Genomic DNA, 15,393 nt, shown 5'->3' with positions numbered 1-15,393 from the left:
AAAATATTGTTATAACTACATATATACATACATGCATATATATATATATATATACATATATATATATATATATATATATACATACATATATATATATATATACATACATATATATACATACATATATATATACATACATACATATATATATATATATACATACATATATACATACATATATATATACATACATATATATATATATATATATATATATATATATATATATATATAAGGTAAACTAATGAAACCTTTCCATTTGAGTTTCAAATTAAAAGCAGCTCCCCAGTTGAGTTTCAATTAAAAGTAGTTCTTCATTCTAAATATAAATTAAAAGTAGCTCCCTAAATAGTATAAAATGATCGAATTGCCCCTGCAGTTATACAGTCTTATTATAAAATAGTATTGCCTTATTGTAGTTTAAGAGTATTATAAAATGGTACTATTTTATTATAAAATAGTACTATCTTATTATAAAATAATACTACCTTATTGTAATATAAGGATATTATAAAATAGTACTGCCTTATTATATAGGGGTATAAAAGTATAAAGATAATTTCAATCACAAATGGGGAGTTATTTTTAATTTATGTTTGGAATAAAGTGCTATTTTTAATTGAAACTCAACTAGGAATTTGCTTTTAATTTGAAACTAAAATGAGAGATAAAATCCCTAGTTCTACGATATATATATATATATATATATATATATATATATATATATATATATATATATATATATATATATATATATGTGATTTCAAAATTCGAACCCAAAATCTATATCCGGATGCGGATCCAGGTAAGACCAGACCAATGCCGGTTCGGGTTTGGATCCCGATTACTCGATCCATGTCGCCGCTCGCCTGCTATAATCCTACTAGGGTTCTTGCAAGTGCTGGACTCGGTCCCAAGACCCTAGCTAATGGAGGATTCCGTGGAGGGTAGAGGACTGCAAGCCTCGTGCTTGGAGGCCGAGACCGCGACCATTCCGCCTTCCTTCCAAAGCCTCTACTCTTCTTCGCCTCCGTTCTCCAACCCTCTTCTCCAGCCGCCGCCAGCTGCCGAGAGCTCGCCGCCAGCCCTGAGGTACGACAACCACACCGCCCCCATGTCGGCCTTCTCTGGCGCCCATTGCTTGCCGAACCCCCCGCCCTCCCGCCGCAATGGTAATTTCCCTTCAAGATAATTGTGAAAACAAGAGCAGCTTTTATTATTCTATCGTTAAATGATCATCTAATTCTGATTTCCTGCAACTTTTTATTATTCAATTCTGTAATTTACGCCTGTGAATTGCTCATATGCTCAGTCGATTTTAGCATATTTGACATTTTTGCATCTTATTACGATATTTAAATCTCTTTTTGTGCTTTTATGCTTGAAAAGCTGCTGCGTGGATTTAGTAGAACTTCTGGCATTATGGCCGTTGTCATATGGATAAATTAATTTTCCACGAAAGAGGCATCTACAAGTATGAGGCAACATCCTGCTGGCTTACCTCCTTAATCTACCGGAGGTTAGTTTGTTTGGATGTAAGTTTTGGAAGTTCTAGGAGAGAATGTATGGGAAGATAATTCCTGGGGATGAGTTCTAATTCCATGAAGGTGATATTTTGGGGCTGATGGAATGTGAGACAGTCGATTGCTGTCCGCCGTGGTAAGGCATGGTTGATTCTATATACAATGCTGTGTCCACAAAGGAACTCTGGGTCAATGGAAGTAATATATATCCGTAGCCATCCTTCTATTTCTCATCATTTTCTTAATAATACCCTTCTATACTTTCTATACTGTCAGATGTCTTTAATGACTCCAAAAGGACTTCATTTTGCTTTGGGTGCCTTTCATTTTCTAATTATCTTGGAAGATATACTGTGAATTTTAGTTAGTATTTCGGGTGAAATTAGGTTAAAATGACACTATCTTAATGCCAAGCATCAGATGAACTAATGGCATGGATTCTAGTGATATGTACAAGGAGAGAACTCTTTAAAGTCATGTTAGTGTGCATAAGGAAATACCTTTTGTAACTTTTGACTCATGAGATTTTGCAACCATTTGGAAGTTACCTACCTTGCAAATGTGTTATTGATCATCATGTCATTTGATTATAGGGGTGGCAAATTGCTATGTATTCAAAAGTCGATTGCAAGAGTATGCACAGAAAGTTGGCCTTCCTACTCCTGAATATCAAACTGTGAAGGAAGGTCCTTCACATGAGCCTGTCTTCAGATCAACAGTGATTGTTAATAATGTTAGATATGATTCTTTGCCTGGGTTCTTCAACCGCAAGGCAGCGGAACAGTCGGCTGCTGAGATTGCACTTATGGAAATACACAAGTCAGGCCAGATGAAAGAAAATTTACCTACCGTTGTAAGTCCATTTTGCTTTTCATTTTACAGTTTAAGGTGTTTCTCATAGGAAGTGTTTCTGGATGTTTATAGTTCTATCTGCATGCAATTATAAAGTGTCCCTTTTCATGCATAATAGTGCTCTAGGAAGCAGGATTTCCTATGTGCCTTTCATATCCCTTACTTGGTGATTGATATTGGAGTTGAAGCACATCCAGAGGATATATTGTGGCTACATATTATTCCTCTTGTATCATTCATATAATCCTATTTGTTCTAACTTGCTTGAGATCTGTTTGTCTCATCCATACTTTGAAGTCTGCTTGTGTGAGACTGTGATGCAACCATACAATTTTAATCTAATAATGTTTTTTTTGCCCTTCTTCTTCTTCTTCTTCTTTTTTTGCCATCGAATGCTATAAAAATTATACAAAGGTGAGACTTAGCTTAAGCTAGGTAGTGATTGCATTTCCTCAAGTGAATACCTCTGAAATTTGAAGTAATTATGTTTGATTAAAGTAGATGGATGTCCGACATTAACTTTTAAGGTCAATTTTAGTCATCTTCTTTTAGGTTAGTTTTAGCCTTCTTATTGCTATACATTGGTCTAGAGTGAAATAATGGGACAACTTTGATTTTTCCCCTTCTTTTTGGAGTAATACTAAACGTGGTTTAGAATGATAGCAGTTATAATGTAATAATAGCCATTGTGTTGGTTTCAGACATAGTCAATATGGCCATGGGTTTGCAAACCTGTTTCGGTACCTGGTACAGGTACCATATTGGCATAGTATCAGTACAGGTTAGTTCGGCATATCAGTATGGCTGTTATATCGAGTATTGGTTCAGTATCAATATGATATGGTATGCCAGGTACAAGACCGTATGCAATGTTGATTTCAATATTATTAAAGAAGCCATGGTAGAGTTGTGAATAAATCAATATCAATGTATTTGGTTATGTAGCGATAATGTTGCCGTATCTGGAGTTTTGACTTTTCCTATGTTGGATGCCCTTGTTCATTTTGCCATGGGATAATTGTTTTATGGATTAAAAATGTGAAATTCATGGATTGGTGCTCTTGCTATGTTGAGCAATGGAAATGGATTATCTTTGGGCTGACACAATTTGAATGCTGGCTTTTGGGTTATATTTTGATAAATGATCACCAGGACATTGCCAAATTTGCAAATCAGATTGTGGCACTGTTCAAATTCTGCAGTGAATGAAATTTCAATTTAAGATAGAATGTACATTGGTTAATGGGGACTTATTTGAATGGAGCAGAGATCTTCTCTTGTAGGTTCCAATATGCTCACAGACAAATTTAATTATGATCATGTCATGTGGCTTGTGTGCTCCTCATCTAATTGGGCTTGTAAACACCATTAAGTGGCTGAACTTCGAGAAAAAGGCATTTTAGTTTATTATGATCATGTCATGTGGCTTGTGTGCTCCTCATCTAATTGGGCTTGTAAACACCATTAAGTGGCTGAACTTCGAGAAAAAAGGCATTTTAGTTGGGCCATCATTATGTATTTATGTTAATAAAATAATTGATTTGGAGGATCTGCATTAAGGTAAATCGTTTCCTCATTATGCTAGCTTGTTTCCACAATATTCACATGTATCGAGTTACTCACCATTTAATTAACTATTGCTGTCATTTTATTATTGTGCTGTATGTTCCTTTTAAGGGACATAGCAAGGATTTAAATCCCAGCCGTCTCATTCCGTTCCTCCGAGATTCTGGTGCCTGGGACGGATGGGGGACCTCGAAACGAGCGTCCGGCCTCTATCCCGAGCATCCGGCCTCTATCCCGATCGGATCACATGCCGTACAGCCATCTCGGTCGGGACTCACATTATTTTTTCCTCTTTGATTTGTCACCAAGAGGGAAGAGCATGGGAGGGAGGGAGTCGTACTTACCTTTTTTGTCACTGTCGTTGTCATCGTCACCGGGAGGGAGGAGCACGAACGAGAGGGAGGAGCTGCTCGGGGAGGAGCATGGATGGGAGGAGAGAGGAGGAAGGTATTCGGATCTCCGATGAGGAAATGGGGAGGAGGGAGGGTCTGTTGAAACCCTTGAGGCGGTTTTTGCCTCTTTCGGGCTGATGCACACGGGACAGCGTGCAATCGGGAATTGGTGAAATACAAGGGGTAGCGTGGGATTTGATGCGGTCCCAAGACTTCCGACGTCCACGTGAACCAGGGCAAATCTCGAAGCCTATGCACGGTGGATAGCGGACAATCGGGAATTGGTGAAATATAAAGGGCAGCGTGGCGTGTTATCTGCCATGGGCTTTGACGCGGGCCAATTGCACATGCACCAGGTCCAAGTGAAGCAGCGCAAATCTCGAAGCATATGCATGGTGGACAGCGTGCAATCAAGAATTGGTGAAATACAAGAGGTAGTGTGGTGTGGGATTTAAAGCAGTCCAATTACACCTAGTACATACAAATCATGATATGGATTTCTTCTGTGTATTGCATGATGCGATCCATTCGATCTCGTCCATTCGATTGCATCCACAGGACAGCTCTCAAAAATCTAAATATTTTGAGTTTGTGATTTTTCTCGGCCCGAGCATCAGGCCCATAGGCCTCACATAGCTGCTCCGATCGATGTCCATGACTTCACTCAATACTCATCTATTCATGTGTGATTAGATGCTGCTTAGGTCAGGATTTCTATCCTATATATTTTTTTAAATCGGACAAATCACATTCATCCGTGCCTTATCTTAAAAGTTCAAATATATTTAAACAATAAATAGATCAGTAAAATTTCAAGATAAATTCAAATAAATCATATTCATTTGTCCCAAGTGTGTACCGGGATCTCTGACCAGGATGGCCATCAGGACGGGGTGGGATGCGGGATGTCCCGTTCTGGGAGAAAATCGGGACGCCCCCATCCCATGGGATTTAAAACCTTGGGACATAGAGTGGTTCTGATTTCTGCAGTTTGTTTTCAGCATTTTAGGATGTCTAAGGTCAATTCTTAATCTTTTATTGGGTAAATATCTATATTATTTGTGTGGCAACAGGATGATTTTAGATTGACTGGTATCATATTCCTTGGTTCTGGACATATTTTTGCTTGTCATCCCTGAGGGCCAGCCACACGTAAGGTCTCTATCCTTTTCTTTCCCTTCTCACCATGTTTGCATGTGATTTTCATGCTAGACATCTGTCTAGCTTTACAAGCTCAAAGATACCCATTAAGAGCACAATTTCTGAAAGCTGATGCAGTTATGAAGGAGCATACACATAGACATGTGCCTGGGCATGTGTGCATGGATGTAGGAAGAGCTATATCTATTACATGTGCAGGACCTTAACCAAAGGATCATCATACCTTAAAGTTCTCCTTCCCTCCCCCCTTCTCTCTCTGACCAACATGTTTATAACACCTAGCAACCATCCTAGTCAGTCATCACCATTTCACAATTACAAATTCATTGTTTTGTCGACTACAAGAATTCATTTGTTGGGCCATCAACTCTGATCAGTATTGTAAATCTTGTGACTGAAAGCTGTCATAACTTTCTTTTATAAAACTAGGTGAAGCCCATGCAATGCATGTGAGGTAGAATATGAGAGCATTTGTAGCAAAGATTAGCAGTAATGGAGTACTACTCAGGCTTCTTTTGCTAAATGGTGACAAATGATTAATTAGACTTAAGCAGAATGTGGTTTTGTTTTGTATGTATGATGCACAATGAAATGTTTGAAGAAAAAGATGCTATCTTTTTCATACAAAGGACAAAAGTAAACCAGCTACACTAATTGCTTTGTATAATTGATCTCTATAGACTCATGAATAAGCAAAGAGTAGATTACTTCAAATATTGGGTAAAGGTAGAGCAAGCCAGCTAGTCTCTAGATATAAAGAGTTTGGATGTTCTTCAGCTTGTCTAACTGGAGAGGTTCAATTCAGATCATATGCCACTAATGTATGACGTCCATTGAAGGCGAAAACCAAAAGTTTGTTCAAGTACAAGTTGTGGAACTATAGTGCAAGTCAGCATTTTTAGGTTCAATTTCTTACCATTCTTCATACTAAAATTGAGTCATTAATTATCATTAATTTTTATTGCCATAGAGGGGAAAAAAAATACCAAAGATGGCATCGTGTGGTCACTAATTCCATTTAAGATGTGAATGATTAATCATATATAAGCTTTCATTTTTACCAACCTTCATTTAATCATCACCGGTGAAAAGATTTTCTCTCATACCACCCAAGATTTTACCTTGTAATCACTACTATTTATTTTATCTTTCAAATTACAATAAATCACCTAATTGAATCAAATGCATTGAAGATATCTCATAGGCTTATTGGGTTTTTCAAGGTTTGCCATCTCAATATCGGACCCATGCTAGTATCATCCTTTTATAGTGTCGGTACGCGGTATGGATTGGTATGATAATGTCGGTACAGTGCGGTACCAGTACCGGATGGTACAGGGTGGTAAGGTAAACATGGACAAGTTTTTTCACTCTTCACCATCTTGTTGCTAGCCCATACCTCAAAATAATTAGAGATGCAGGGCTTCACTTAAGTAGGGGCAACAATAGGTACTTAGTTTGTAGTATAATGGTAGCATTACTCTTAATTTCTTAAGAGATATGGGGCGGTACGGTAAACACTGGGCCTTTTCACTCTTCACCATCTTGTTGCTAGCCTGTACCTCAACATAATGAGAGATGCAGGATTTCACTTAAGCAGGGGCAACAATAGGTTAGTAAAGAACTTAGTTTGTAGTATAATGGTAGCATTACTCTTAATTTGTGAAGTTGTATCTCTTAACATGTAAAGTCTATGGTAACATTACCTTATTTTAATAGATGACAAACATAAAAATTTACAAGAATTATGCATTTGTTGCTAAAGATGCAATTGCTGTGAACTTTTAGAAATGAGATTCTAGTTGCAAAGTCAGTCGATGAAGCCTAATATTGTCTAATCTTAGTTTGAGTTGGCAAATTTCTTGGCCTGGTCTAGTGTTGAAGCTGATTTTTTGGTATCATTAGCTTTTCTAGCTTCATATTACAATCTCGTGTCATATGTAAACATGAAAACACTATAGCCATTCATTCTATTGTGTATGGATTGGGGGGCAAAAAAATACTTGGAAGCCATGGAATTGATCCTTCTTGCACACACATCATCTAATATATTTATTTATTTATTTTATATATCAACTAATAATTATCTTCCATGCCGTCTTTTTTTTATAGGCAACCAGTGCATGAGGTTCCATCTATTGCAAGGTCTGGGTAGGGTCAGATGCACGTAGCCTTCCCTCATGGGAATAGCAATAATAGGGTTGCAAATGGATCAGGTCAATTTGCAATTTGAACAAGTCCTCATTTGGTTAAACCAAACCTGACACTGTTTTTTGAACCCATGGATCAGATCTAAGTTTAGAAAGACAACTCATTTAAGAAAGTGAACCAGCGTAAGGAGAGCAATGTATTTCCTATCTAACCTAGACTAGACTTGGCCTATATGCCAACCGAGTCTGGTATATGTTAAACATTGGATGACTTGGCCTAACTTGACCCAATTTTTCTCGAAGCTTATCCAAAAATGCTCGAACTTTAAAATCCCTAATTCCTCTGTTATTTGTCTTGTTGCCATTTTAGTCAGATTGTAGATTGGAAATTAAAACTATACTTCTGTAGACTGAAGGTTTGATTAAGATTGAACCATTTTCTTATTGCCAACATAAGTAGTAGAAATCCATGTTAACATACTTTTACCAAATCTATGTTCTTTTTATCCATATCATTATTAGTTTTCTTTCTAAATATATGATGAAGTATTTTTCTAATCTTGCATTAGGCCCCAACCTTGATGCTAACCTATGTAGACCTTGAATCAAATGCATATGGATGGGTTTAGATCATATTTGACCTAGCCCACTCAATGTATGAACCTGACCAAACCTAACCTAGCTCATCGATCCGTTGGATAAGGTCTAAAATTGTGACCAAAAATAAAATTGGGTTGACTTAGGATCATGTTTTTCTCGGTCCTGACTTGGCTCAGTTGTAAGCCTAGCATTGAAGGGGAAAGAAGGGAAAGCACAAACGTTTAAGGCAGCTTTTCCTCCCTCTTTTTTCCTCCCCTTTTTTGGTTCCTGAAAGGATAGGCTTTTCCTCCCTCTTTTTTCCTCCCCTTTTTTGGTTCCTGAAAGGATAGACATGTTTATGTATTTTGTATTGCAAGTATGAATATTAAACAAGATCTTTCTTAATTGTTATCATACTTTCCTTATTTGGATTTTGAATGGTGGTTTGTATTGTTGTATTAAACATTTTATTATTTTTTTCCGAGATAGATGACAGTGAGCTATATAATTGTTTGTTTGGGGGGGGTGGGTGGTGGTATCAAAGACTCTACCAACTTAGAAGTTGGCACCTTCTGTATCAGACTTTTTAAGAAACTCTATGATGCATAAAATGTTGAATATTATAGGATGTATTATGATCCCATCAAGATCCTTTTGTGACATGCAGATTGACTTAAAACATTTTTTAAAACTTAAGTAGTCTCCTACTAATTCTGTTTGGGGGAGGGCAGACAGAGAGAGAGAGAGAGAGAGAGAGAGAGAGAGAGAGGACACGAAAAACCAAGAGAATGCGTAGGATAAGAGTGAAAGTTGTGCCCATGTACATCCATCCCAAGATTGGGTTCCAAGTTTCCTGGTTGGCATTCATAGAAATAAACAAGCTATTTGCAAGCAACTCATGTTCGCTCAGTCAGCATTCAGCTAGATTGTGGGTTGTTCAATTAGTTAAAAAGCTAGCATGATCCAAGTTTTAGAGCTTGGATTGTAAACGAGCACAGCATGAGCTAGGGCAAGCTCACTCATATTTAGCTCTATATGGCTTGAAAAATGAAATTTTACAAAATTTATATGCTGTGTATGACTTGTTTATTTTGTAAGGAATAAATTAATATATTTTATTTCCGGTATGTTAACTTTGCTATATAAGAGAACATGCATATTACCTATCAGATCTTGATCTAATGGCTTCAATGCTCTCATACTTGTAGGCATTACAGCCCCTAGCTCTTTGATCTAATGAAGAAAACCAAGGTTTGCAATCTTGGTACGAGATTCTATATCGGTACCATGCTGATATAATGTTGGTACACTTGGTACAGGGTTGTTCAGCATACTGAGACTTGGTATGCCCACGTACGGAGTCTCGGTTCGATACCAATAAGGTATGCCTGGTATAGGGCAGTATGCATTGGTCCAGCAAACCTTGATTAAACTTACCAAGGCATACAAGCCATTAATGCTTGCCCTAACACCATTTTATGATGAGGGCAACACTATTACCTATCCCATTTTTTCTTCTCACCTTTCACTCACTTATCTCCTGATCTCCAAGCAGCCAACCATCCCCAAACTCCTGCATTGCCTTAATATTCCAAATCCACATTCTTTTCCTGAGTTCCTATCCCCTTCTTCGCGTCCTTCCTCTGCTGCTCTGGTGGTGATGTGCTTGAGATCAATGATGGCAGTTGTTTCATGCTAGCATCTCTCCAATCTTGTTTGAAACAATGTCTCCCTTGCTCTCAATTCCTAATGATTGAGGAAGGAGCGATCAAAATCCCCCATCTCTGATAGGGTTCTACTGCTAAAATAGGATACTTTAATATTTGGGGTTGAGGGTTTGTATAGGTCAACTTTATTTTTCAGATTCTAAAGGCTTTATCTAAGGTCATGAGGTTAGAGAGTCCTATTACTTCGATTGTGTCACTGCAATATTATATATGACAGATGGATTATTCTGTGCCATTGTTGACTTGGACATCTTTTTTGGCCGAGTTGAAACATCTTGCTCATATTTCTGGCCTGGCTTTGAACTTATGGTTGGGGGAAGGTAGTCAAGATAAATACATGTTAACTAGGCCTCCATTGCATGTTAGTTTACCTAATAATAGGGCAGAACACCTATACAAGTATTACATTGCTAAATTTTGAAAAGGTTAACCCATGGACCCAACTAGAGGTACTTATATTTTGGTTTCAATGTATAATATAATGCAGACATGAGGCATTTAGATGAAAATCAAATCCAAGTTGTTATGCTTTAGGATATAATGTTTTACCTGGGATCTGGATGAGATTGCATGCCTTTTTGGCTTGTAATTTTGTGCGTCAGAGATGAATGCAGATCTTACATCAACAAGTACATTTTCTTTTCTCATTCAATACTTGTTCTGGATAGAGGAAATATGTGAGTTGCTTTCTGTTTGAATGAGGATAAACTGGTATGTGGTAACCCTTCTTGCCATTTGTTATTGATGGTAGGACCCTCACATGCCTACTTTTTCCTTAGCTAGAAAGTTAATCCTGATTTACAGATGATTGATATTGGGCTGAGTATTAGATTTCATTGCTTCTCTAATTTTGATGGAAGAAGCTTTTGTCCTCAAAGTGTTCGGTATAGATGGTACAATGTCTGTATATGTTTATAAATGGGAAGTGGGTTGAGATAGGTGCTTGATTTTGGGGTGTGTAATGGACAAGCTGCCTGTTTGTTATGATGTGGTGTTGTTGATGGAAGAAGCTTTTGTCCTCAAAGTGTTCGGTATAGATGGTACAATGTCTGTATATGTTTATAAATGGGAAGTGGGTTGAGATAGGTGGTTGATTTTGGGGTGTGTAATGGACAAGCTGCCTGTTTGTTATGATGTGGTTTTTGTGAACCTATTCGTTATGTTGTGGTCTTGTGAAAATTTTAAAGGTGGTTGATCGGATGTCGAGGCATGTGGAATCATGGATTTGGTAGCTCTGATCTGCTAGTATAATTTTATCTCTACCTTTTAGATGCTGGAAAAGGTGCTCGTCAGAATTTCTATGGATGAGTGGGAGAGATTATTTTTTATAGAGGAATCCATTTTGATTGAAGTACAGTTCTCCAAGGAAGATGGTGGACAAAAATGCTTGTAGCAGTTTGGATGGACAGGAGGGATGTTTTTGGCTTTAGAAGTATTCGAGACTTCAAGTATCCATTTGACTGAATATGACTTTCCCAAGGAAGATGAAGAGCTAGGGGCTCATAGTTTGAAGCTGAATCATGTGTTAGTTAATCGAGAGTGGAAATTCAGTTGTGAGAACTAGGAACTAGGGGACTGGTTTTAAACATTATAGGGGGTGTTTTTATGTCAACTGGATCATGAATAGGTCTTGGGTTCTCATGCGGACCGACTCATTTAAGAAGTTTTGTCAGGGCTTACCATCAGAGTGGTGGAAGGTGATTGAGTCAAGTTTTGGACTGACAGATGCTATGAAAGTGTTTTCTGTTCCCTAAACCGGTCGTTGATGCAGAAATCTAAGGGCTAGGAAAATGGGTTTTAAGGGTTTGAGGTATTCAGATTCATGTCTTTGGTAAAAAAACCCATGCCATTGGGATGTTAATGGATGGAGAAATCTATGATTTTATTAGTAGCTATTGTTGGGGTTGATAGGGAGGGTCGAACTACCAGACTGGAGATGGTAAATGAGAGATTTTTCCTTTCGTTATGAAATAATATTTTTTTTTCTTATAAAGCTCATGGAGGCTGTTATTTTAGAAAGAAAAATAATTTAGAAGAAAAAACTTGCCTGCAGTTTTACTATTACAAAACACACATCTTTCTATACATGAAAGGGGAGTGCAGAGCTCCCCTTTTCGCAGCACCTGTCGCAATTCTAGGAGTCTAAACTCCCCTTTGTCGAAGCAAAAGGGAAAAAAAAAATTTATCACCCAATGTCCCATCTCATCACTCTTACCCATCAGAGGGAGTCTGAACTTCTCTTTGTCAAAGCCAAAAAAAGAAAAAAAAATCCATCACCCAATGTCCCATCTTATCACTTTTACCCATCACGTCTGACTGAACTCCCCTTTGCCAAATCAAAAAAAAAAAAATCACTCCATCATCCATCACATCCCATCTCCATTACTTTTGTCAACAAAAAAAAAAAAAAGACTCCATGTCCAATCACGTCCCATCAAGATGTGGAAATCATCTGGGGAAATAGAAGGAAATGGATCGGGGAATGGACGACCATTATTGAACCTCACACATTAATAAGGATGGAGAGAGAGAGAGAGAGAATTGTGCACGGCGAAGCGCATGAGGGAGTATGAGAGAGAGAGAGTAGTGGGAGTGAGAGGAGTACAATAAATGATATTTGGGTGGTGATGCCGTCAAATTTAATGAAGAAAAAAAATAGAGATGAGATTGTTTGTTGGTTTTTCCGTCCTCGTCTTGGTGTGCTATCCACCACTTATATTTTTTGTTTCCAAACACTTAAAAAAAAAAAAAATTATATAGCCATTTTTTTTTATAAGTTGTATGATCATTTTTTTAAAACAATTATAGTGTCATACAAGGATTAGCGTCTGGGCCATACCTTTATTTCTTTACATGGAGCCTAGCTGGATAAGTTGTACTGAGTACGAAGCTCTTAAAAATGATAAAGATAAAAAATTTCATGATATTCATACTCAATAGGATCAGACTTAGCTATGGAACGAGTTTCAAAGTTTTTTTTTAAAAAGAGGGAAGGTGGTCGTAAAGTGGAAGTAGGATCTATGCAATGCATCGATAGACAAACTGACCTTAGGAACCACCAACCTGTCCTAACTCTGCCCACTTTTCTCTCTTGATCTCTTCTTCTTGGACTTCTCACCGCCCTTTCTCTTCTCTTATCCTTGGAATTGAGGTCAAGAAGATTTCGTGACATATGATCGGGAACTACATGTTATCAATTTTATGTTATTTTCTTCAAATTTTATACAATCCCACTGCGTAGCACGGTCCATACTAGTTTGTTAAGATACAGCAATTCCAGGAAATATCCTTCTCAGGGACAACCTAGCAACATGAGGGACTGTTGCATAGAATGGGATAAAGAATATGAATCCATTTTGACAGGGCCTATTTGAAAATTGGTTTCATAGTTACGCATGTTTATGGGCCTTCTTGCAGCTATGCTTTGTCCTGCCTCCTGTTCTGATCCATGTCCTTTTTTAACACAAGATTTGGAAGTGCATAAAAGGTGCTGCCACAAATCCTATATGTTGTCTGGAGTGAACTTTTCCTGCCTGTCTTCTATAGTCAAAGTTTGGTAGGGCTGTTCCATTGCTGAATGAAGAACGGTCTTGTCTAATTTTGTGATTTGTACTAAAGAATGTGGAGCAATTCCATCTGTCAATCATCTTCAATTGATTTGAGCGTGTGAACAAGACTGCCTATTTGGTTGATTCTAAGTTTCATGGTATTTGACATGAGTTGTGTAATATGTGCTCATTCAGATCAGGGCAATTAGTCTCTGTCAAACCAAACAGCTCTATAATTGTTTAAAACTTATGTTCATTACTCCCTAAATCCTTACATGTTTACATATTATATATAAAAGGATATGCACCTTGTTCCATAACATCGCAACAGCAGTTGCTTACTGTAACCAGTTTCTCATGCTATGGCCATTTTGCGGTGTCATGACTCTTCATGTTTTAGTCCTCTTCTTTAGTTTTAACATCATAAACTGTTATCTCCAGCATGAAACTGGCCTATGCAAAAATCTGCTTCAGGAGTATGCACAGAAAATGAATTATGCAATCCCATCCTATGTATGCAATAAGCAACCCTCTGGCACAAATCCATTTACGTGTACGGTTGAGGTTGGTGGGATTCAGTATATTGGAGCTGCTGCAAGAACAAAGAAGGAAGCAGAGATAAAAGCAGCACGAACAGCTCTTCTAGCAATCCAGAGTAGGCCACTAGCTATTATTTATTTGCTTGAAGGCTTCGCCTTGATTTCTTCACATTTTTAATATGATCGGTCTTTTCCTTTGCAGGTCAGTCAGAGGCAGGAACAAATGGTGCCTCGCAGTATACTGTTCTTCCTAGCAAGAAGAAGGGGAAAGAACAGGAGACAAACACGGAGGCTGTGAAACAACTTAAACCCAAGAAAACTAATTTTAAGAAAAAATGGTCTAAAAGGAGATTTGCTCGAAATAAAGATGAGCGGATGGTGCAATCCACTAATGATGAACTTGGAAATGTTGAGATAAATGATGCTTCAAGGCTTCCCGGCATTGAAGTTGGGATGTCTGAAGTGAGCAAGGATTCTCAAGGTCAGGTGGGGGCATTAGTCGTATATGAGAATCAGCAAGGTCTGAATATGCCATCAATGGAAGCTGACGGACATTGCCAAGACAAACAAGAGGGACTGGATTTTCACCGTAGTGGGCAAGGTAGCTCCAACATGGACGTTTCAACAAAAGTCAGTGGTGAAAATTTGAGGTAGCTTTAGCATTTCACCTGCAAAAAAGCTAGAAAATTCAGCTGTGAGAGACTAGCTTAGAGCCAGAGGCGAATAGATTTAGTGGTAACTGATTTGTGCATTGGAGTGCCTAGGGCTCAGATTCTGAGATTGTAGTAGCATTTCAGACTCAGATTCAGTAGATTACCTCTCTTATAGGTATCTTCTTTTACTTTCTCATACAGGAATGTAGTTGCATTTCAGACAGATTTAGTGAATTACCTCTCCTTACCCATCCATTGTTTTATATTCGAAGAAAGAATATTTCTCATTAATATGACAATTGCTAGTTGAATTGTACATTTGGCTAATGAAGAGGTAGTCATTATACTTTTGCATTTGTTGCAGTCATCATCTTGTCATATGATTGACCACAAGATAGTGTAACAGTGAATTTTTTCTGGTTGTCATAATAATATCACTAACTCTTTCTGCTCTGTGAGTTTGTAACCAAAGTAATGGTATTACCTTTTAATTCATGAGTCTAAAGAAATTGAGTCTGGAGTCGATCGGTTTGTGATCTCTGGAGTACTGGAAAATTGATAGAGAATTGCCTTGGGACCTTGTTCTAGCTTTATGTATATCACTGTAATTCATTATTATAATACCATTGTAATTAATTATATGAAAAAAAAATAATATTAATATAATACTATGCTAAATAATAATTATATCATATTCTGATGT

General features: G+C 37.6%; 1 protein-coding gene across 1 annotated transcript; it reads left to right on the top strand.

Annotated features, from left to right (window-relative positions):
• The first annotated feature begins 872 nt into the window (after nucleotides 1-872).
• LOC105040124 (double-stranded RNA-binding protein 8) lies at nucleotides 873-15,044 on the top strand. The gene is made up of 4 exons (XM_010916512.4): nucleotides 873-1,172; nucleotides 2,117-2,376; nucleotides 13,940-14,153; nucleotides 14,240-15,044. Exons 1-4 carry the CDS (start codon nucleotides 929-931, stop codon nucleotides 14,689-14,691), a joined length of 1,170 nt encoding a protein of 389 aa, XP_010914814.1. The 5' UTR covers nucleotides 873-928; the 3' UTR covers nucleotides 14,692-15,044.
• The last annotated feature ends 349 nt before the right edge of the window (nucleotides 15,045-15,393 follow it).

This window comes from Elaeis guineensis, chromosome 1 (assembly GCF_000442705.2).
Source record: "Elaeis guineensis isolate ETL-2024a chromosome 1, EG11, whole genome shotgun sequence".
Taxonomy (NCBI): Eukaryota; Viridiplantae; Streptophyta; class Magnoliopsida; order Arecales; family Arecaceae; genus Elaeis; species Elaeis guineensis.
The sequence above is the reverse complement of the archived record's forward strand: the minus strand, read 5'-3'. Positions and strand labels throughout refer to the sequence as shown.

Coding starts and splice junctions, on each gene's coding strand:
- LOC105040124 (XM_010916512.4), top strand. CDS start 929: ATGGAGGATTCCGTGGAGGGTAGAGGACTGCAAGCCTCGTGCTTGGAG. Junction 2,377..13,939: donor AAGAAAATTTACCTACCGTT/GTAAGTCCATTT, acceptor TGTTATCTCCAG/CATGAAACTGGCCTATGCAA. Junction 14,154..14,239: donor AGCTCTTCTAGCAATCCAGA/GTAGGCCACTAG, acceptor TTTCCTTTGCAG/GTCAGTCAGAGGCAGGAACA.